Genomic DNA, 25,195 nt, shown 5'->3' with positions numbered 1-25,195 from the left:
TGCCCTTGGTATGTAAGGAGTCTTGGATGTATGTATGTGGGGTTCTTCCGGATTTTTGGGTTTTACATATATTTACTACATGGAATTATTTTCTATATATTATATCAAGATATGTGTAACTTGCCTGGCACCCTGTAAGGGGGAGGTATGTTCTCGTCTGTATTCTTTTGGATGCATGCCCATGTTACCTTGATATATGTGCTATATACATGGGTTAGGCTGGGGTATGGGGTATTTTCTCTCTTTTTCCTTGATGATGTTATGGATTCAAGGTTTTCTATGAAAAGTCATTATTTTTTCATATTGGATATACACATATATATTTTTTATATTATTGTATATTGTACAGCTTTTTGTTTCTTTCTCGTTCTCATCCACAGTGTGCAGGTATGGTTTCCGTTTATTAGATGAGTTTACTGGGTATATTTATATTCCAACTGTCACACAGTGGGGTGTTTTGTATACAAGTATTTTTTGCTATCTCTGTAATTCTTTGTTTATTTTACACATATGTATCATGTTTTTTAAACTAATATGTTTTCTTTACATGTGTTTATGGTGTCTCGAACATTTAGTGAATGTATTTGTATAGAGCGAGATTGTTCAGCACTTGATTACTTACAGCGGACTTTGGGCTATTTAAGAGACTACATCATTAGTGGTAACATGTTATGATTAAGCAATTCATTTAGTGAAACATGTCAACTACGCTCCTTTGATGTGTGTCATGAAGTCTCCTTGATTTTCTTTGTTGGATGTTTTTATACATTAACCTCCCTAGCGGTATTCCCAAGTGTGGCTCAGGGTTCATATAGTGTACCAAAGGCAACACCACACTCGGGATTACCCCAGAATCACACTCACCTTCCCCTGTCATCCCCCGCCATCCTCCCCTGCCCTCCTCCCCTGCCCTCCTCCCCCGCCGTCCTCCCCCGCCTTCCTCCCCCACCCTCCTCCCCTGCCGTCCTCCCCCGCCGTCGTTCCCCGCCGTCCTCCCGCTGTCCTCCCCCGCCGTCCTCCCGCTGTCCCCCCGGTCCTCCCCCGCTGTCCTCTCACTGTCCTCCCCTGCCGTCCTCCCCGCTGTCCTCTGGCTCTGTCCTCCCACTGTCCTCCCCCGCCATCCTCCCCGCTGTCCTCCCACTGTCCTCCCCCACCATCCTCCCCGCTGTCCTCCCACTGTCCTCCCCCGCCATCCTCCCCGCCGTCCTCCGGCGCTGTTCTCCCACTGTCCTCCCCCGCCATCCTCCCCGCCGTCCTCCTCCGCCGTCCTCCCCCACCGTCCTCCTCCACTGTCCTCCCCCGCTGTCCTCTCACTGTCCTCCCCGCTGTCCTCGGTCGCCGTCCTCCCCGCCGTCCTCTCCGCCGTCCTCCCCCGCCGTCCTCCCCCGCCGTCCTCCCACTGTCCTCCCCCGCCATCCTCCCCTGCCGTCCTCTGGCGCTGTCCTCCCACTGTCCTCCCCCGCCATCCTCCCCGCCATCCTCCCCCGCCGTCCTCCTCCGCCGTCCTCCCCCGCCGTCCTCCCCCGCCCTCATCCTCTGCCATCCTCCCCCGCCGTCCTCCACCGCCGTCCTCCACCGCTGTCCTCCCCTGCCGTCCTCCCCCGCCGTCCTCCCCCACCGTCCTCCCCCACCGTCCTCCCCCGCCGTCCTCCTCTGCTGTCCTCCCCCGCCGTCCTCCCCCGCCGTCCTTCCTCCCGCTGTGTGCTCGGCAGATGCTGCCACCTGTCTTCCGGTTACCTTCCCTGTGACGCAGGGGGGTGGAACCGGTGGTAAATTCAAAAATGTAAATACACCAAATGAGATGATAGAAAGCTGTGATCCTAATGGATTACACTGTATCATCCCATTTCACCACAGGATTTCACCTGGTGACTTTTCCAGTGCCCTGCCTGTGCTTTTCCAGTGCTTTGTGCCTGGAAAATAGAGAACGACCATGGCGTCCAAAAAGCGTTCTTTTTGCGCAAAACCGCTTTTAGACGAACTGGAAAACAGCGACAGCGAAACTGAGTTACTTGAACAACTGAGCGATAGCGATTGGTGGGAAAATTCGTCATCAGGTACGGAAAGTGAGGACAGCGACAATTCTGATGTCTCTTTCTGGCACATAGATTGTGGAATTTGGGAAGAATATCAAATGATTCTTCAGAATTTCCAATGGAGCGATGTGCCAGAAAGAGACATTTTTTTTAAAAGGCAGCAGCTACAGGATTTGTAGCTGCTAACGTTTACATTTTTGTTTACAGGGGTGAATAACACTGGGATCACATCAGTCCCAAGAGATCCACAATAAGTCTAATATCCTGTATTGGACTGTTATATAGTCTTTCTGTGACAGCTGCTGACATCTAGTGGGCGTAATATGGTACTGCTTCAGTCTACAGCCTGTTTTTATCAAATTTGATCTAAAAATGTTGTTACCTTTATTTGTGCATTAGTAAAAAAAAAAATAGAAATGTCTTAAGTATTCATCCAGGAATGTTGTCCATTTTATTTGAGTATTTATATGTTTTAAAATAAATTTCAGGACAAAATGAAAAAAAAAATAAATAAAAATCTCAGCAATATTTGCACATTTCCCCATGCTCTATGCCACTTCAGCTCTGGAAGATTTTACACCCCTCATGACCAGGCCATTTTTTCTCTATTCAGCACTGCGCTACTTTAAGTGGCAATTGCACGGTCATGCAATGCTGTACACAAACAAAATTATTATATATATTTTTAACACAATTAGAGCTTTCCTTTAGTGGTTTTTGATCACTACTGGGTTTTTCATTTTTTGTGTTATAAACAGGAAAAAAAACTAACATTTTGAAAAAATATATATATATATATTTTTACTTTCGGCTATAAAACATGTCCAATAACAAATTTAAAAAAATGTAATTTCTTCATAAATTTTGGGCAAAATGTATTCTGCTACATGTCTTTGGTAAAAATAAATCCGAATAAGTGTATATTGATCGGGTAACTTGAAGGTTATAGCGTCTACAAACTATGGTATGTATACAGGAATTTTATACTAGTAATGGTGGGGATCAGTGATTTATAATGGGACTGTGATACGGTGGTGGACAATTTGACACTAACTGATGCTGGGGGGGGGGGGGGGAATGACTAACTGACACTGACGTCACCAGTGACACTAATACAGTGATCAGTGCTAATACTATACACTGTCACTGTACTAATGACACTGGCTGGAAAGGGGTTAACATCTAGGGTGATCAAGGGGTTAAATATGTGCCTAAATATGTGTAATGTGTGTTTATTTTTATTAATATCTCTTTATCTCTTATCCCTGCTTTGCAGGGCTAAAAAACAGATGGAGATTGTTCCCTCTGTACAGAGCCCTGTGTTGATCAGTGATTGGTCACAGCCGATCAGCAGGTTTCAGCTATGAATCTTTGGCTGGGACCTGCTGACAAGCTCCCGCTGTGTACAATCACAGCAGGTGTCGGCAGGGGGGCCCTAAACCCTGAAGCAGGCAGCGACGTACAGGGCTTTGCCTGAACAGGCCGCCAGTCCACAGTACATTGCGGGAGGGCGGTCCGCAACTTGTTTAACCACTTGTCGGCCGCCCGCTGCAGATATAATGCGGCAGGCTGACTCGGCTGCGCGAACTGCCGTACCAGTACGACCGTTAGCGGGAGCACTCCTGGGGGCGCATGCGCGCCACCGAAGGCACGCGCCTGCCTCCATTAGGAAGCGGAGAAGCCGATCCACGGGACCGGTGGCCGCAATTGTCGCCTGACACCCGCGATCGTTCCCCGCTGAGAGAGAAGAACGGTCAGCTGTTGTAAACACAGCCGTCCGTTCTTCTCTCTTAAATGATCACAGAGCGCCTGTGATGCTTCTATATAGGATCACAGGTCTCTATGTTCATTTCACAAGCCCCGCCCCATACAGTTTGAAAACACTCCCCTAGGCTCACACTTAACCCTTTAATCAGCCCTGGGATAGCCCCTTCCCTGCCAGTTTCATTATTACAGTGACAGTGCATATTTTTAGCTCTTATTGCTGTAGTAATGTCACTGGTACCCCCAAAAGTGTCAAAAATGTCAGTTAGGGGTCCGATCTGTCCCCCAAAATGTCGCAGTCCCGCTAAAAATCGCAGATCGCCGCCATTACTAGTAGAAAAAAATATATAAAAAATGACATAAATCTTTCCCCTAGTTTGTAGACGCGATAACTTTTGCGCAAACCAATCAAAATACGCTTATTGGGATTTTTTTTACCAAAAATATGTAGCAGAAAACAAATTGGCCTAACAGAATGAAAAAAATTTGATTTTAAATTTTTTGGGAATGTTATATAGCAGAATGTGAAAAATATTGTTTTTTTTTGTTTCAGAATTGTCGCTCTTTTATTTGTTTTTAGCACAAAAAATAAAAATTGCATAGGTAATCAAATACCACCAAAAGAAAGCTCTATTTGTGGGACAAAAAGGACGTCAATTTTATTTGTGTACAGCGTCGCACGACCGCTCAATTATCAGTTAAAATACCGCAGTGCCGAATCGCAAAAAATGGACTGGTCATTAAGGGGGCAAATCCTTCCGGTCCTAAAGTGGTTAAGGTGCTGCAAGTACAGAGAAATACCTGATGGTGCTGGAAGAAGTGCAGTCAAGTGAAGTACATCCCTCCTTCATTTCTATAACGTAGGGGGAGGTTTTCTGTAGTTCAATGAGAGAGCTAATTAAGATGCAGAATGCACAAGTCGCTTTAGCAAACGAATATAATAAAATGCTTTCAGTGGTAACAGACCAAAGAGGAGCGAATAATAGAAGTTCGTTGTTAGGATTTTTCTACACCTTAACCACTTTACCACCGGAGGATTTTCCTGCTTAACGTCCAGGCCACTTTTTGCAACTTGGCACTGTACGAATTTAACTGACAATTGCGTGGTCATGCAATGCCATACCCAAACGAAATTTAAGTCCTTTTTTTCCCACAAACAGAGCTTTCATTTGGTGGTATTTGATCACCTCTGCACTTTCCTTTTTTTGCGATATTTATAAAAAAAAGAGTGAAAATTTTGAGAAAAAAATTAAAATTTTCTACTTTGACAGTTAAAAAATATCCAATATATTCAATTTTTGTCATATATTTAGGCCAAAATGTATTTAGCTACATGTCTTTGACAAAAAAATCCTCAATGAGCGTATTTTAACCACTTTAAGACCAGAAGATTTTACCCCATTCCTGACCAGGCTATATTTTGCGATTCGGCACTGCGTTATTTTAATGGACAATTGCGCGGTCGTGTGACATTGTACCCAAATTAAATTTATGTCCTTTTTTCCCCACAAACAGAGCTTTCTTTTGGTGGTATTTGATCACCTGTGAGATTTTTACTTTTGAAAAAAAAAAATATATATTTTTTACATTCTGATATATAACATTCCCAAAAAAAATGTAAAAATCTAAATTTTTTAACATTTTAGGCCAATTTGTTTTCTGCTACATATTTTTGGTAAAAAAAAAATTGCAATAAGCGTATTTTGATTGGTTTGCGCAAAAGTTATCGCAGCTACTAACTACGGCAAAGATTTGTCATTTTTATTGTTTATTTTTTTTTTATTAGTAATGGCGGCAATCTGCGATTTTTTTTGTGGGACTGCGACATTGCGGCGGACAGATCGGACTCCTAACTGACATTTTTGACACTTTTGGGGGTACCAGTGACATTACTTCAGTGCTAAAAATATGCACTGTTACTGTAATAATGACACTGGCAGAGAAGGGGTTAACTTTATTGGTGATCAAGGGGTTAAATGTATGCCTCATGCTTACTGAGGTGTGTGGGGGGAGGGGATTGTGTGACACAGACACAGATCGTAGGTTCAGCTATGCTGAATCCTGTAATCTGTCCCTGCCTGTCACATAGGAGATCCGCCACTTTGTTTACACAAGCGGGCGGATTTCCTCACTCGATCCCCGACGATCGGGGAAGAGCGGGGGTGATCACCGCATCTCCTCCCCTGGCCCGCCTCCCGCTGTGTCTGAATACAGGGGGAGCGAGCCTCCGGAGGCCGCCGAGAGGGGGCGGGATCCAGCAACGTAGGTCTACGTCGCTAGATGATAACGAGCCACTTTGCCGCAGTACCAGCTCAGTGAGCGGTCGGCAAGTGGTTAAGGTAGCCATTGGCGTTGGATGACCGTTGCCTGACCGGAATAGTTTCCCTCAGATCAGGCAACCATTTAATGTGTATGAGAGCCTCCAGCCTCGCTGGCCACCTGCTGATGGGAGTCTTTGGAGTTTTTCTTTAACTTAAAATTTCTGAATATCTGAAATAAAGAAATGAATGAATGTTTTTGGATATATGGTTATAATCTTAGTGGATATCAATAGAGTTATCTTAGTCCACCTTTTATGAAAGTCCCCCATGTGAAGGTGTTCCAATTCTGATTCTACCTTCTGTATGTGTACCATTCTTGAAAAAGGAATGCAGGAAATGGAAATGTTTTACATTTTGTACCTTATAAGCGGTTACAGAGATGAGATGGGGATTCTGGAATCACCTTGAGTACCTGGAGCTGGGCATTCTGGATACCAACTGGAACTTTTTGGAGCAGGGGATTCTGGAACCGCCTCTAGAGCTGAGCTGTGGTTAATAGAGTTCGGAGAGCCTTCTAGAGCTAAGGTTCCTGGAGTCAACTATGAAGCCCCTGGTGGTAATATTACAGGAAAATTGGATCTAGGGTTTCTAGAACTGACTAGAGCTGGAATTGAGGGGGTTTCTTGAGCCTTACGTAGCACCCTCCTAGATAGGTGCTAGGTTAAAAGCATTGTATTGCTCCATCTGCTTATCAGGGGAACCTGATCTGTTAGTTCTGCCTGTTACATGTGTCCAGGTGTGAGTCACTTGGTCTGAGGGAGTTTACCCACTGTATCCAATAGGGGAGCCTGTTGGACAGTGGAGGAAACCTATCCAGTGGCAAACAGGCTTTTGTGGCAGTCCCAGTGGGAGGGCACCACTGCAGTGCATACTGGGATTGACCATAAAGGCTGGGGGCACATGTGACAGGGCGTCTTTGGCAGGAAGCAGAGTCCCAGGAGGAGGGTGACGGCTGTCTCTCCTCCTGCTGTCTGAGGAAGGTGGTCACAGGCGGTCAGCCTAGTGAGCCAGGTGTGGAGCTGAGCCTGAAGAATCCTGTAAAACTGACGGTGGAGCTGCTGGCAGAGTCTTCTGGGAAAAACAGCGTCTGTGAGTACCAGGGGGCTTGCCAAGGGATCTGCCCAGGAAAGGGGGACCACTCCAGTGAAGTCAGAGGACAGAAGGCTAAAAGCTATTGGTCTAGCCCTAGTAAATGTATGACTCAAATTATTTATTCATTATTCACATTTACATACCTAGTATGCACCCTTTTTTATAAGTTTTATGGTTTTAAAACCTTATTCTTTCCTCCAAGCAGGAGGTTTAAAATAACTCATACTGTAATATATCACTTCAGAAGCAGCACAAGTTCCCGTAGCATCTTTAGCAATCCGGGAAAGGCATACATGCATGAAATGGACAAAAAAAGACGTATGTAACACACAAAATATGAAATATATTGCATGAATCTATTTTGATTTTATGCAAGATTCATCATCCATATCATTTGTCATTTATAGAAATGGTGATATATCCTTGAAAAAGGCCCTGTACGGCCGAAACGCGTCGGATAACTCATTGGACCTCTCCTCTGAATCAAGTTCCAAAGATACATGGAACAACAGAGCAGAATGTCCTGTTAAATGTCACCTATTTCTTCACTTGTCACTTACCTTTCTATACTTTTTCACGGTTAACACAATGGGCCTTCACCCATTCACTAAAAACCTTGTATGATACTGTAAAAATTTTATAAATTGTTTGATTTACACCATATCATTTGCCTTACTCTTGCCCATAAAGTCCCAACTACCTGGCATGAGGCACCAAAACCACAAACATAATCTTCGGGACGGTGACAAAAAATGACTATAGGGCTCAACTGAGATCAAAACCCCCCTTTCCACAGAGGACAGAAGGTCAGCACACACAGATTGCCAGAGTAGAGGGGGTGCCAAGTAGAACCCTAAAGAGTAGGGGTAAAGGGGGTGCCAAGCTGGGCCCTGAAGAGTAATTCACTATATGGTTCGCTTATTAACTACTTCACTTCAGTGGCAAGGTGAAGCAGCGGCCTTGCCACACTCAGCATTGTTAGAAGTCCTAAAATTGTGCATAGTTCTTTCAGTTGGAGTATCCCACTCATCCCTTCTTCTCCTATCCAAGTTCTACAATAAAACAACAAAACCCAAATCCCCTGGACTGTTTTCTGACTGAGCCTTAGAGTACTTTGAATTACCAAGTTGTTGCTATGGGTAACCCAGGGGAATCCGCTCTCAGCAGCTCCCACGGGAGTAGTGCTACACTTAGAAGCTGGAGTTATTGAAGCCCCTAGAGCTGGGGTCTTCTCAACCCCTACTGTATAGCTATGTTTTTACAGGAATCATCTGGCATTGTTTTTTCTGAAGCCCCTGGTGGTGAGGTTACTGGAGAACATAGATCTTAGGTTTCCAGACTGGTCTAGAGCTGGGATTGCTGGATTTTCTTGAGCCCCAAGTAGTGGAACTTTTCAAGCACCCAGAGCTGGATTCTTTGCAGCTTCCCAGAGCTGGGGTTCTAGAGTCACCTGGTGCTTGGATTTCTGAAGCCCCCAAGTGGCGAGGTTACAGCAGAACCTGAAGCTTGGAGTTTTAGGAATGCATGGTGCTAAGATTGCTGGGGTTTCAGGAGCCCTTATCCCCCCAAAGCTACAGCTTTTGAAGCACCTAGAGCAGGAGTTTCTGAAACCTCCAAGAAATGGGATTCCTGAAGCTCATGGTGATGGAGTTTCTAGAACCTAGTTACATAGTTACATAGTAGGTGAGGTTGAATAAAGACAATAGTCCATCCAGTTCAACCTGTGTAGGTGTGTGTGGCTGTAATCATCTCACATAGCCCTGAATGTTCTGATCCTTGAGATGTAAGTCTAAGAGTCTTTTGAAAGCCACCATACTTCCCGCAGAAACCACCTCTTGTGGTAGAGAATTCCACAATCTTGTAGCCCTAACAGTAAAGAACCCCCCACGTTGCCTGAGGTTAAAACGCTTCTCCTCCAATCGCATTGTATGCCCTCGAGTCCTCATGCAATCCTTTCGACTGAATAGCTATAGACCAAGGATGGCTGGGGTTTCTGGAGCCACCTGGAGCTTACGTTTTTGAAGCACCTGGGTTATTTTCAGCCTCCTATAGCTAGATTTTCAAGACTCACCTGGCACTAGGATTTCTGAAGCCCCTGGTGGTAAAGTTACTGGAGAACATGGATCTTCAGCTTCTAGAACTTCCTAGAGCTGGGATTGCTGGATTTTGTTAGCCCCGGCAGCTAGGGTTTTTGCAGCCTCCCAGAGCTGGAGTTTCTGGAAATTACCCGATGCTGGGGTTTTTGAATGCCCTGATGGTGGGTTTAAAGTGGAACCTAGATCTTTGAAATGCATTTTAGAAATGCTTATACCTAAGATTGCTAAGGTTTCTGGAGTCACTCAATCGAGAGCTTGGAGTTTCTGGAACTTCCCAGAGATGGAATTCTTAAAGCTTCTGATGGTAGGGTTTCTAGAACCGCCTCTGGTGGTGAGATTACTGGAGAACCTGGATCTTCAGTTTCTAGAACATCCTAGAGCTGGGATTACTGAAAAAATTTTTTTTTTTTTTGAGCCCCAACAGCTTGAGCTGAGATTTCTGGAGTTACCCATTTCTGGGGTTTCTGAAGGCCCTGGTAGTGGGGTTAGAGGGGAACCTGGAACTTGGGGGTTTTATAAATGCCTAGATCCAAGATTGCTGAGGTTTCTGGGGCCACCCAACTTAGCTAGAGTTTTTTAGTTCAATCTTAGTTTATTGAAGAAGAAATCATTTTTACAGAGTATGGGGAAGAGCAGAAACGATAACAAACATTTAGAGAAGACAGGCATGGTACATAGCAATTGTGGTCAACAAGTGCAAATAATGAACGTAAACCTCCAGGTCCATTGGAGCCTGGTCTAACCCCAAGCTAGAGCTTTTGAAGCACCTAGAACAGAGGTTTCTGAAACCTTCCAGAGTTAGGGTCTCTGAAACTTCTGATGGTGGGGTTTCTAGAACCTCTTAGAAATGGGATGGTTAGGGTTCGGGAGCCACCTAGAATACAGGTCTGTATTGCCACCTGGAGCTGGGGTTTCTGGTCCCCTTTAGAGCTGGAGTTTCTAGAGCCCCATGGAGCTAGAGTTTCATTGCAGTAGCCACTTGGGAGTTCTAACTGGCAGATATGCAGCATGGCCATCTTAGCTAACATGTAGTAGTGGAATATAACATGGGCACAATGGGTGGCTGCCGAGAGACCCACACAACAGGAGAGCCCATGGGAATGGTGTGAGGAGGGTAAGCATGGACTGAAAGCAGCCCAGGGCCTGCAGCACAATCAATTCACCCCTGTCTATACATGGCCATTAGAAGGTATTACTGCTCAGCTAGAGTTCTCCTTTAAAGAGATAAGGAAGGTGACTGAGGGATCTCGACTCATTACGTCTGAATAAAATATCACTAAGAAGCCTAGGTGGCAGAGTGTTCCTGCAGTATGTGTTGTGAGCGCGTGCTTCACAGGTTTAAAAATACTCAACCGGTGCTGCCATTTTATACAGAAGGAGCATTAACCCTGTAATGTGAATCCTGGCTTAGTGTTCTCTGTACAACGCTACGGAATATGTTAGAGCTACACAATTCTGTAATAGATTGTGTGATTGTGATGGGGACATTAGAGTGTAAGCTCCTCTGGTACAGAGACAGAAGTGACTGGCTCAGTGATCTCTGTACAGCACTGCGGTATATGTCAGAGCTATATAAATGTCTAATAATAATAGTGTGTGACTGTGGGGGGACATTAGAGTGTAAGCTCCTCTGGGACAGAGACTGATGTGACTGGCTCAGTCACACTGCAGTATTTGTCAGAGCTATATAAATGTATAATAATAATAGTGTGTGACTGTGGGGGGACATTAGAGTGTAAGCTCCTCTGGTACAGAGACTGATGTGATTGGCTCAGTGTTCTCTGTACAGCACTGCGGTATATGTCAGAGCTATATAAATGTATAATAATAATAGTGTGTGACTGTTGTAGGACATTAGAGTGTAAGCTTCTCTGGTACACAGACTGATATGACTGGCTTAATGCTTTTTGTACAGCACGATGAAATATGTCAGAGGTACTGTATATAAATATGACTATGTTTGGACATTAGAGCATAAGCAGAAAGACACCAGGGGGTGTATTAAAAAAACCAAAAAAAAAAAAACCATAAAGCTGTTACTCCATTGAAGCTGCATCTAAATTAATTCTGTGCGAGTTGGGCAAAATCAAATATTCTTAGGCTATATTCTCTGCAGAACAAATGTTATTCATTGAAAAAAAAATAAAAAAAGTTTGAATGAGAAAATACTGCGTTATGGCCACTAGATAGCTCTAAATATCAAAGGAAATAAGTAGCTCCATTTTAAAAAAAATAGGTAGCTTTAAAAAAAAAAAATATATATATATATATATTAGCATATTAAAAAATATAAAATTTAAAATTAATAATTTTAATAATTAATAAGTAATAATTAATAATACAATTAAAATATTATTATTATTATTATTATTATTATTATTATTATTATTAAGGATTTCTATAGGGCCAGCAATTTACGCAATGCTTTACAATAATAGAGGGAGACAGTACATATACAATACAATAAAATACAAGAGGATTTAGAGGGCCCTGCTCAGAAGAGCTTACAATCTAATGGGGTGGGGCAAAATATATTAGCATATAAAAAAATATAAGCATTTAAAAAAAAAAAAATATCATAGGAAATAAGTAGGTCCTTAGGTCCATTTTGTGGCCATAATATTTTCCCCATTCACACTGGTTTTTGTTTTTTTTTTCAATCCATAACATTTAGGCTGCAAAGAATACAGACTGAAAACATTTGATTTTGCACAGACTTAAGCCCCGTACACACGTACCGATGGTCGGCATACAAATGTTCCTCTTTTCTCCCCGGGATGTCGGTGTCTGTTGAAAAGTGCAAAGACAGCACAAGGACAGCACAAGAATTTTGTCTGCAGACTTCAGCTGACTGCAGAAGTGATGTCATGTAATGGTTAACTTTCCCTGTGTTTTTAATTTTCTGAGCATGCCCAGTCTTGCAAATCTGCGGTCTGTCGGCCGAATTCTGTACTGACAGGCGAACAATCGGCCGTTCTGGTGTCCGCAGACAAAAATTTTCATGTTTGCAAGAAAGACTTTTGTCCGCGGATTGTGCGCAGACATCTGTCGGAGGCACCATACTAACACGCGTACAATCGGCAGATCCTTCGTCCACCGACGTTTGTATGCCGACGATCGGTACGTGTGTACGGGCCTTTAATTTACATGTTGTTTTGATGGATGAACAGCTATGGGAATTTTTTATTTATTTATTTATTTATTTTACCTACACTCCCGACAACAAAAAAAACTTTTCCAACCTTACCAACCTCCACCAAAAAGTAAAAAAAATAAAGGGGAAAAGTAAGACTCCATTCACACTGCCGCGACTTGTCAGGCGACTTGTGTGCCCTCAAGTCGCCCCAAGTCGCTTGTCATAACAAATGCGATGTAAATGAATGAGAGTCGTCTTAATTTGCACTACTGAAGTCGCTCTGACTTCAGAAAAGGGTCCTGTACTACTTTGAGACGGCTTGTATCCGACTTGTGCCAATAGACTTCAATGGGAGTCGCCTCCAAGTCGGAACCTTATCTTATTTGAAGCAAATTGTTATCAGACTTTCCAGGAAGAAGAAAGAGATTAGCCAGGCATTCCCCACATTGCAGCCATGCCTACAGTTCCTATATAGTTACACATCCCATGAGGCATTGTAAAACTCTGACATTCACAGACATGACTAGGCGTGATGGGAATTGTAGTTCCTGAACAACTGGAGGGCCGTAGTTTGAAGACCCCTGCTATATACCATTATCTCTGCCTGGTCTGTGTGAGTGGCACTGGTGGACACAGATAAGTGGCACTGGTGGACACTGATACGTGGCACTGATACATGGCACTGATACGTGGCACTGGTGGACACTGACTTGTGGCACTGATATGTGGCACTGGTGGACACTGATTCGTGGCACTGATACGTGGCACTGGTGGACACTGATTCGTGGCACTTGTTTGTGGCACTGGTGGACACTGATTCATGGCACTGATATGTGGCACTGGTGGACACTGATTTGTGGCACTTATTTGTGGCACTGATACGTGGCACTGATGGACACTGATTTGTGGCACTGATACGTGGCACTGATACGTGGCACTGGTGGACACTGATTCGTGGCACTGGTGGGCAGTGGCACTGGGGGACACATACGTGGCACTGGTGGGCAGTGGCACTGGTGGACACATGCGTGGCACTGGTGGGCAGTGGCACTGGTGGACACTGATACGTGGCACTTTTGGGCAGTGGCACTGGTGGACACTGATACATGGCACTGGTGGGCAGTGGCACTGGTGGACACATACGTTGCACTGGTGGGCAGTGGCACTGGTGGACACTGATATGTGGCACTGGTGGGCAGTGGCACTGGTGGACACATACATGGCACTGGTGGACACTGATACGTGGCACTGGTGGGCAATGAGGAAATGAGTAAAAAAAACAGAAAAGGGGAATTAGGTCACAACACATCATATTCTGATTGGCCAAATACAAAGTCGTCTATCATATAAGTCGCTTTAATTAATTCACAAGTCGCGCTGAAGTCGCTGTAAAGTCGCGGTAAAAAGTCGCTCCGACATGGGGCGACTTATGGTCGCGGCAGTGTGAATGCGGTCTAAAAAGGACTTAACAAATGACAGATAACAAGGGAATGGGATAATATAAATATTTGGGTTCCTACATGTACATGGAGGGGGTAGGGGTTGGGGATATTGGGACTTTAATAAACTTTAAAAAAGTTAAAAAGAAATTTTGACCCTAAAGCGACTCTGTTGTTGCCTAAAAAATTGCCCTGCAAAGTGGAGGTAGAAAGCTCACCTTTCCAAGGACTTGTATCTTCTAAATCTCGATAGAATGCCAGCATTTCATTAAAATCCACAAGCAAGTAGCCTTTATTTAAGAAGAGAAAAGCATAAAATCCACACAAAGGACCAACACGTTTCAACCGTTAGGCATAAGCCAATGATTAAGGCCCAATGGCCGAAACGCGTTGGCCCTTTGCGAGGAATTAATGCTTTGTACTTTTTAACGAGAGGCTGTTTGCTTGTGGATTTCACCGAAGGGCTGTCATATTGAGAATCAGTCTGTACAGGGCTCACAGCGGCCGACAGCCTGAGCACCGGTGCATATACTAAACTTGATTAAAGAGAGGAGGGGGGGCGCGCAGAGTGGCGATCAGTGGTGCGGTGTGTCATTCTGATACACCGCATCTCCGATCCTGGTAAAGAGCCTATGATGTAGGCTCTTTACCATGTGACCAGCTGTGTCCAATCACAGCTGGTCACATAGTAAATAGGAAGTGCCATTGATCGGCTTTCCTCAGCTCGCGCCTGACAGTAGCCGATTGGCGGCTCTCCTGACAGGGGGGGTCTGTGCTGGTAATCAGAGCTTTGATTACAAGTGCAGACCCTTGGGGGGGTGCCACTAGAGCCACCAGGGATGCCCACCCATGCCACCAGGGATGCCAATCAGTACTCAGGGAGCCTGTCAGTGCCCTCCTCATCAGTTCTGAACATCAATGCCATCTATCAGTGCCACCCACCTTCTATTTCTGTATATGGATGATGGCGCTGTAGTTATTTTTATAAAAAGTACCTGTTTCCTAATCAATATATCCATGTCATATGACCGAGATCATTCCCAGCCTGTCTGCAGGGAAAAATAAGCAGGAGGAGCTTCTAGTCCTCTGTTGCTAGTCACATGTTTAAAATAAAAATAAAAAAAACAGCGTGGGTGGATTTCTGCCAGTCACAGGCTATGTCCCACTCTCCCAGGCTATGTCTTAGAATAAGAGGGAGGTGAAGCCTCCATTAACCTACATGTAATATCCCACCCCCATTGTGTTTAGCTGGATAGTGGGCATGGAGGATGAGGGAGGGAGTGGGCTGCCATTTACCACTGTGTGTGGTCACTTTCTATAGTCACATGGGCTGTTCAGATGTGATCGGGAGGAAATGCTCAGCATTGAAACTCACTGAAAATGGAGCATGTGCAGGGCTGCCACCACAGCTGCAAAATCCCTAGCTGAATTGGGGACATGAACAGAAGGGGGAGACAGAGAGCAGCAGGTTCAACCAGGTTTTTGAGTGAGTATGAACAGCATGTAATACACCATTTATTGATCGTTTTTTAAAATGTGGGTTTGGTGACACTTTAACTATAAAAAGTGTTATATTACATTAAAGTGATATAAAACTCCACATTTTTTTTATTAAATATGCCCCCTAGAGGTCTATGAGATAATGTGCACAGCCTATTAGCACATTATGACAGACTTACCTGTCAAAGGAAGCCCTCCAACACTTGGGTGCTTCCATCCTCTCTCTGTCTTTCTTCCGGGTTCAGCCACTTGAATCCCGCACTTTATGCTACAAGGTCTCCCTCTTTCCCATCCCAGAACGTAGGGAGGAATGCCATAGTCCAGTGTATACGATAAAATGGGTTTACTGATTATAGGTCTAAAATAAGTGGGTATTACCAGGATCCGTCATATGATGGAAGTTAAAGAAGCAAATAAAGTAGTGGAACGTTTTAGCATAGAGATGGAGAAAGAAAGGGGGTAGAGCAGGCGAGGAATTCAAAAATGTGTCTGGTAGGGCTGAGACCCTATCTACTGTCATTTTGATTTTTACAACATTTTACTAATATTAGAATAGTTGTAGCTTTTAATGTAGCCATTCGCAACCAGGGTTGTGTTGAATTCTAGGGTTCCTCCAGAGGTTGCTAAGGGTTACCTGAGCTGTGGCTGACTGACCAACCATTTAATAGAATATTCTTCCCACTGACCACAAATGTATGAAGCATTCTTCCCACTGGTTACCAATGTAAGGAGCATTTTTCCCACTGACAGCCAATGTAAGGAACATTCTTCCCACTGACCACCAATGTAAGGAACATTCTTCCCACTGACCACCAATGTAAGGAACATTCTTCCCACTGACCACCAATGTAAGGAACATTCTTCCCACTGACCACCAATGTAAGGAACATTCTTCCCACTGACCACCAATGTAAGGAGCATTCTTCCCACTGGCCACCAATGTAAGGAGCATTCTTCCCACTGGCCACCAACGTAAGGAGCATTCTTCCCACTGGCCACCAATGTAAGGAACATTCGTCTCACTGACCACCAATGTAAGGAGCATTCTTCCAACTGACCACCAATGTGAGGAACATTCTTCCCACTGATCCCCAATGTAAGGAACATTCTTCCAACTGAAAACCAATGTAAGGAACATTCTTCCCACTGACCACCAATGTAAGGAACATTCTTCCAACTGAAAACCAATGTAAGGGGCATTCTTCCCACTGACCTCCAATGTAAAGGGCATTTCCTTACTGACCACAGATAAACTATTTTTCAGCAGGGGTTCCCCGGAGATCAAAAAATTATTTCAAGGGTTCCTCTGGGGTTAAAAGGTTGAGAAAGGCTGATTTAAGGGTCAATCCACCCAAAAGTTAGATGTCAACAGACTGAGTCAGTCACTTGGCTTCTGTGTTTTGTGGACTACGGCAATGAGATCTCTTGTACATAGCTCCTGGCACTGTTCCCATTAATAGCCTTTGGGTGCTTCCACTCTTTCTGCTGCATTTTCCATAATATATTATGATTTGAAAATCAAAAACATTAAGTAAAACCCCTTTATAATACACAGCAGGTGTACAAACCCAGGAACTGAGTGTAAGGATGATGGGATCCCTCATAATGGGCACAGCAGGTGTACAGACCCAGGAACTCAGCACGGGGATGGTGGGAACCCCTCATAATGGGCACAGCAGGTGTACAGACCCAGGAACTCAGCACAGGGATGGTGGGAATCCCTCATAATGGGCACAGTAGGTATACAAACCCAGGAAATCAGTTTAGGGATAGTGGGAACCCCTCATAATATGCACATCTTGTGTATAGAACCCCTTCATAATGGGCACAGCAGGTGTACAGACCCAGGAACTCAGCTCAGAGATGGTTGGAAGCCTTCCTAATGAGTACAGCAGGTGTCCAGACCCAGGAACTAAGTATAGGGATGGTGGGAACCCCTCATAATATGCACATCTTGTGTATAGACCAAGGAACTCAGCTCGGCAATGGTGGGAACCCTTTGTAATGATCACAGCAGGTGTGCAGATCCAGAACTCACCAATAGAGTGGACTGACATTAGATCCCTAAAGCCTAACCTGTGGCCCAGGAGTCACATGTGGCCCTTTGGCATATATTGCGTGACCCTCAAGGCTCCTTTAGACTGAATTTAGTGTTTTCCGTACCTAGAACTTCTTTAGACTGAGTTCTAGTGGGTAAATGGTTTATTTCTTTCTCAGTCTCTCACTTTTTGTTGTACTGTCCATTTATTTTGCCTTTTTATGTTTTCTTACTGAGAGAAATGCCATATAAGGGATCTCAAGCAGTCCCATATAACGTGTCCCAGTCTCCAACAACTCCTGTAGCATGTCTGGTCAGCTTTTGTTGCATGCATGCATTCTCTGAGAGCTTTTGGTAGCATTATTTTCACTGAATATTATGTGTGGCCCTTTGGTGATGACAGGGGCCGCACTTAAGGTGAGGCGAAAGTTGACAACAAATGCCCTAAATACTACCATCCTCACAGCTCCTCTCTTTTCTGGCCCTGTCATGCAGGGAGGTGGTAGAGATCGACCTGTTCCTGAAAGAGACGGCGAGCCGAGAAGCAAATGCCAAGGTGCGCCTCCAACAGTTCATCGAAGAGCTCCTGGATCGAGCGGACCGGGCCGAGAAGCAGCTGCAGATTATCAGTAGTTGCGGGTCGACTCCGAACGGCAGCTTGGGGAGGTGTAGCATCCCTGGATACAAAGCACAGGAGCCACGCATCCAGGGATCCAGGCAGGTATGGCCATGTAGATGAACACACTGCCAGTCTACATCACGCTCTGTATTATTGCTGAAAGTTGCTGTTGTTTTAAGTATTCCAACCTATTTCACTGTTAAAATTTCTGCCAGTGTACAGATGTGTAAAGTGTAAAGTGATGATTGGCAGAAAAAAAGTGCAAACGTTGAAGCTGAGCTTCAAGCGATAAGCTAAATAAATTGTTATAATGCAAATAGGCATACGTATATCTAGGAAATTAAAAAAAAAAACATTTTCTGAAAATAGGGGTGGAGTAGGGGGCAAGGCAAACACCAGCACACGTAGAGTCCTTCAACATATGGTGAGTGTGGCAAAATTGCGCTAACATCGGGAGGGGCTTAAAGCCTGAGCCTATGTACAGTGTGCGGGAGTCAGAAGTATGTGCACAGGCTCCAAGTAAGGTGACGTACATAGTGCAAGGGTCCAGTTTGGGTTATGTACATAGTGCAAGGATATGAGGTAGGTAACGTACGTAGTGCATGGATCCAGGTTGGATGACGTACAAAGTGCATGAGTCTGGGGTAGGTAAAGTTTATAGGTCAGGTCTCACCCCCACTCCATCCACAAGAACAGCTCTAGTCCCATTTCCAGCTCCAGCTCCTCGCTGGGCACACTGGAGTCACTAGATGACAAATGGACTGAGCTCACTTGGAGTCACCGGGCACACTGGAGACATGAGATGATACAAGGACTGGGAGCAAACTTAGATTCAAGGGGCACACTAGAGTAATGCAATAACACAAGGACTGGGAGCGTACTTGAGGTCAGTGGGCACACTGGAGTCATGAGATGACACATGTATCGGGAATGTACTGTGCTTGGAGTCACAAGATAACACTTAGACTGAGCTCACTTGGAGTCACCGGGCACACTGGAGTCATGAGATGATACATAGACTGGGAGCAAACTTGGAGTCACTGGGCACACTGGAGTTATGCAATGACACATGGACTGGGAGTGTACTTGAGATCACTGGGCACACTGGAGTTATGCATGGACACAATGACTAGGAGTGTACTTGAGGTCACTGGGCACACTGGAGTTATGCAATGACACATGGACTGGGAGCTTACTTGAGGTCACTGGGCGCACTGGAGTCATGGGATGATAATTAGACTGGGAGCATACTTGGAGTCAATGGGCACACTGGAGTTCTGCAATGACACATGGACTGGGAGCTTACTTGAGGTCACTAGGCACACTGGAGTTATGCAATGGCACAAGGACAGGGAGCGTACTTGAGGTCACTGGGCACACTGGAGTTATGAGATGGTACATATACTGGGAGCATACTTGGAGTCACTGGGCACACTGGAGTTATGCAATGACACATGGACTGGGAGCTTACTTGAGGTCACTGGGCACACTGGAGTCATGGGATGATACATAGACTAGGAGCAAACTTGGAGTCAGTGGGCACACTAGAGTTATGCAATGACACATGGACTGAGAGCATACTTGAGGTCACCTGGCACACTGGAGTTGTGAGGTGATACATGTAATACATAGACTGGGGCATACTTGAAGTCACGGGGCACACTGGAGTTTTGCAATGACACAAGGACTGGGAGCATGCTTGGAATCACAGAGTACACTGGAGTTATGCAATGACACATGGACTGGGAGCATACTTAAGGTCACTGGGCACACTGGAGTTATGAGATGATACAAGGACTGGTAGCGTGCTGGGAATCATGGGGCACACTGAAGTTATGCAATGACACATTGACTGGGAAGATATTCGAGGTCACTGGGCACATTGGAGCCATGAGATGATACATAGGCTGGGAGCATACTTGGAGTCACGCGGCACACTGGAGTTATGCAATGACACATGGACTGGGAGCTTACTTGAGGTCACTAGGCACACTGGAGTTATGCAATGGCACTGTTATACCTGAAGGGTTTCACATGTACTGTTACTTTAAGGCTGGCTCCACCCAGGAATGGTGACAAGGGTCAAGAGGCAGAGTGGCCATCTTAGACACATGGAAGAGATGCATTGATATACCGAGCTGTCCTGTAATGCATGTTGGAGTGTACAGTGAGTACTGAATAAACATCCATTGTTCCAGATCAGAGTCCTGTGTCTCTCACAACACGGAGAATATAACAGTGGTGACGAGGATGGGATTTACAAGGTTACTATCCGTGTGAGAAAAAACAAAAAACTCTGGATGGTCACCTGGATACAAACACCCACAGAGCCCAGCAGGAAAATGTTATTGATCAGGACATTAAGTGAATTTGATGGAGAACAGACATCCTGGAGTTCCTGGGTTGAGAGACTGGAACAGTATTTTGGTGCAAATACCATCCCAGGTGACAGGCAAGTAGCAGTATTTCTGACAGTGGTTGGTGCTAGGACATATGACACTCTTAGGGATCTCCTTTTCCCTGAAAAACCAGCAACTAAGACTGTGGCAGAGCTCCTGACACTGTAAGGAAATCACTTCCAGCCTAAACCACTAGAGATTGCAGAAAGATTCCGGTTCTATCACCAACAGCAACAGCCGGGTGAAGATATTAAGGCTTATGTGCTCGCCCTTCGCAGACTAGCCTCAACCTGTTCTTTTGGGGAGTACTTACCAACTGCACTGAGGGATAAGTTTGTCATGGGACTAAATAGTGAGTCTAGCCAAAAGAGACTGTTAACAGAGAAAGACCTTACCCTTACAAAGGCAATTGAGATAGCTTCAGTGATGGAGGCATTGAACCCCCAGAGCAGAAAGGAAGAGGTAAAATAGGAAGTTTTCAGAACAGCAGTCAAGCCAACTGCAGCAAACTGGAAATATAGACCCTCACCAAGCCGGGAGTCAGCTTGCTACCGTTGTGGGAATACAGACCATGATCACAAAGTCTGCCGGTTTAAGGATCAGTTCTGTCATAATTGTGGTAAGGCAGGCCATCTAAAACGAGTCTGCCGTAGTTAGAAGGTGCGAAATAAACAACCTTTGAACCCCAGGACAAAGGCATATATGGTGGGAAGATATACATCATCATCTGAATCAGAGGATGAGGAAGTGCTCCACAGATTGGACATACATCATATGCATTCAGCACCCTCAGCAATGACTGTAGAGGTAACCGTGGAAGGACAGAAACTCAAAATGGACGTAGACACAGGAGCAGCAGTTTCAGTTATCACCCAGAAACAATGGAGAAAACTTCTGATCCGAACAACTGTCCGTCCAACACTAATCAAACTGCAGACATACTCAAAGCAGATACTCCACCCACTGGGTTACGTGAAAGTACAGGTATCCTACAAGGGTCAGACGAAAAGAATGCCAGTATATATCCTAGAACATGGGGGACCCCCTCTCTTTTCGAGAGACTGGATTGCTCACTCCAGACATCGCCATAAACCCCTGCAACACCGTGGCCACCCCATCAGGAGATAAAGAGGGATGGGTGGAATCCCTGAAACAGCGATTCCCACAAGTCTTTGATAACCATTTGGGGAAAATAAAGCATGACTGTGTGAGACTTAGGCTGAAACCCAACGCCCAGCCTAGGTTCTTCAAAGCTCGGACGGTACCTTTCGCACTCCGAGCAGGAGTGGAAGCTGAACTAAGCCGGCTGGAGGAACAAGGTGTCATCGCAAAGGTGGAGCACAGCCAGTGGGCATCACCGGTTGTACCAGTAAAGAAAGCGAATGGGGACTTACGCATTTGTGGAGACTTCCGCATGGCACTAAATTCTCAACTGGAGATAGACCAGTATCCCCTACCCAGAATAGATGACATTTTTGCCTCTCTTGCAGGAGGTCAATAGTTCACCAAGCTTGATCTCAGGCAAGCATATTTACAGTTTGAGGTCCACCCTTCGTCCCGCAAGCTTCTAACCATCAACACTCACAAGGGACTGTATGAATACAATCGGATGATGTTTGATGTAGCCTCCGCCCCAGCCATTTGGCAACGCAAAATGGATGAGATTTTGGCGGACATTCCTTTTACACAGTGCCTGTTAGATGACATGCTCATCACGGGCCTGACGGACCAGGAACACAAGCGGAACGTGGAGCTTGTGTTGACGAGACTCCAAGAGCAGGGTCTGAAAGTGAACTTAGCGAAATGCCAATTCATGGTACCTAAATTGGAGTTTTGTGGCCACCTTGTGGATGCAGAGGGTATACACACCACGGAAGCCAAAGTTGATGCTTTAGTAAAAGCTCCAGCCCCAACCAACGTCCAACAGCTGCGATCATACCTGGGCTTGCTGAACTATTACCACAAATTCCTGCCAGATCTAGCACACACTTTGTTTCCGTTAAACAAGCTTTTGAAGAAACACTCCAGATGGAACTGGTCGGCAGCATGCCAACGTGCTTTTGAAGTTTCTAAGCGAAAACTGTTGGCGTCACGCTTGCTCGTGCACTATGACCTCCACAGGCCTCTTACCTTGGCTTGTGATGCCTCACCCTATGGTCTAGGGGCTGTACTATCTCACGTTTTACCAGATGGGTCAGAGAAACCAGTGGCATTCGCCTGCAGGTCCTTGACAAAATCAGAAAGCAATTACTCTCACATTGACAAAGAGGCTCTGGCGCTCATATGGGCAATTAAGAAGTTTCATCTTTACCTGTATGGTAGGGAATTCACCATACTGACAGAACGTAAACCACTCCTTCAGATCTTTAGCCCTGACAAAGGCATCTCCCAGACGACTGCGGCCCGTCTTTAACGCTATGCCCTATTCTTGGGAGCAAATAGCTACAAAATCCAGTATCGCAGCCATGATGCCAATGCTAATGCGGACGCCATGTCCCGTCTGCCAAGGAGATTAACAGACTCTTCTCTGCCAGTCAAGAGTTGTCGTTACACCAGCCTGTCCTTTTTGTCTTCTGGGGAGGTAGCAGCCCATACAGCCAAGGATACCTTCCTTAAGACAATACTCTCCTGGGTACGGTACGGTTGGCCTGCAACTGTCACACAGGATTATGAACCTTACTTCCGTAGGCGTCTGGAATTAACTGTGGCTGGCAACTGTGTTTTATGGGGAGACCGAGTGATCGTTCCACAGACCCTCCGGAGACACATTCTGGCCTTGCTACATACTGGTCATCCCGGGGGCACACGTATGAAACAAAAAGCCCGAGGCTATGTGTGGTGGCCGAACCTAGACTCAGATATCACGACATATGTGAATGCGTGTGCTGGATGTGCACAAACTGCGAGAGACCCTCCTCGAGGGTGCGTCCAGCCCTGAACTTGGCCCACGGTTCCCTGGTTTCGCCTACACTTGGACTTTGCAGGCCCGATCAGAGGACAAACCTTTTTGATTATAATTGATGCCCATTCAAAGTGGCCTGAGGTCATTCCTGTTACCCATCCGACGACTAAGACGATTTCCATGCTGTTACATCTCGCTGCTATGTTTGGATACCCCAGAGAAATTGTCATAGACAACATTGCACAATTCACAAGCCAGGAGTTTCAGAGTTTCCTGACTGCCCACAACATCAAACACAAGTTGACTGCACCTTACCACCCAGCTACAAATGGTCAAGCAGAAAGGTTTGTACAGACCTTCAAACGCTATGTCAAAGCTATTGTGGCTACAAGTAAACAACAGCCCCTGTCACCCCAGCAGCTGGACTCCTTCCTTTCTGCTTACAGAAACACACCACATGCAATCACTGGGAAAACTCCAGCTGAACTTCTTTTGGGTCGGCAGCCATGGACTGCTTTGGACATGCTCCACCCTCAAACGGTCCAGGAACATGTACGGCAGTCCCAAGACAAGAGGGTCGAACACGACGAGATTCCCCGGTTTACAGCCCAGCAAAAAGGTATGGGCTCGATCTTATGGCGCTTCCAACACTCGTTGGCTTCCTGCTATTGTCGCAGAGACTTTGGGACCCAAAATGTATAGGGTCTGCCTGGAAGATGGTTCCATTTGCAGACGGCATGTGGACCAATTGCGTCCTCGTTCTCAGCTGCCCGAATCCCTGACATTGGCTGCACCTTCAGTGTCTCAAGGATCTGCTCCTACCAGATCAGGATGCATTGAGACTGATGCTTGGGGGGACACTGAACTTTTGAACTCAGCTCCAACAGAGCCCTCCAGCCCTGGTCCAGAGGTCTGTTCACCCTCTGAGCTAGGGGATCCCCTCTTGGCCCCGCCGGTGTGCATTCCGGCCAGCCCTGCTTCCTCCAGCCCCGAGTCGCTGGGTGCCCGTCCTCAACTACGCTGTCGCCCTCCTGACCGGTTTCAGCTGCAAGACCGGTTACGAGACTTTAGACGGGCCCGCCGAAAGTGATACACTGCCATTTTCTCCCCGTAGCGTCCCTGGAAGTTGTTCTCACATCCAGACGCGGAAGAAGCCATGTAAATCTCCTGAGTTGGAGGACAATTATTAGTTACTGTTTTATGCCTGTTCTCGTTTTGTTGTGTTTTTTTTTTTGTTTTTTTTTTTTTTTTTTTTAGGGATGGATGGAAGTTGTTATACCTGAAGGGTTTCACATGTACTGTTACTTTAAGGCTGGCTCCACCCAGGAATGATGACAAGGGTCAAGGGGCAGAGTGGCCATTTTAGACACATGGAAGAGATGCATTGATATACCGAGCTGTCCTGTAATGCATGTTGGAGTGTACAGTGAGTACTGAATAAACATCCGTTGTTCCAGTCCTGTGTCTCTCACAACACGGAGAATATAACAGGCACAAGGACAGGGAGCGTTCTTGAGGTCACTGGGCACACTGGAGTTATGAGATGGTACATATACTGGGAGCATACTTGGAGTCACTGGGCACACTAGAGTTATGCAATGACACATGGACTGGGAGCTTACTTGAGGTCACTGGGCATACTGGAGTCATGAGATGATACATAGACTGGGAGCATACTTGGAGTCACTGGGCACACTGGAGTTATGCAATGACACATGGACTGGGAGTGTACTTGAGATCACTGGGCACACTGGAGTTATGCATGGACACAAGGACTGGGAGTGTACTTGAGGTCACTGGGCACGCTGGAGTTATGCAATGACACATTGACTGGGAGCTTATTTGAGGTCACT

At 45.6% G+C, this 25,195-nt stretch overlaps 1 protein-coding gene across 1 annotated transcript in view; it reads left to right on the top strand.

Annotated features, from left to right (window-relative positions):
* The window catches only part of FBXO41 (F-box protein 41), a 258,813-nt gene that overhangs the window by 169,870 nt on the left and 63,748 nt on the right, over nt 1-25,195 (top strand). The window contains exon 3 of the mRNA XM_082268572.1: nt 17,918-18,143. Coding sequence (XP_082124698.1) covers nt 17,918-18,143 — 226 coding nt within the window. The remainder of the gene's footprint in view (nt 1-17,917; nt 18,144-25,195) is intronic.

This window comes from Pelophylax lessonae, assembly GCF_965119305.1.
Source record: "Pelophylax lessonae genome assembly, chromosome: 1".
In the NCBI taxonomy this organism is placed as follows: Eukaryota; Metazoa; Chordata; class Amphibia; order Anura; family Ranidae; genus Pelophylax; species Pelophylax lessonae.
Note: the sequence above shows the minus strand (reverse complement) of the source record. Positions and strands in the feature narration are given on the sequence as shown.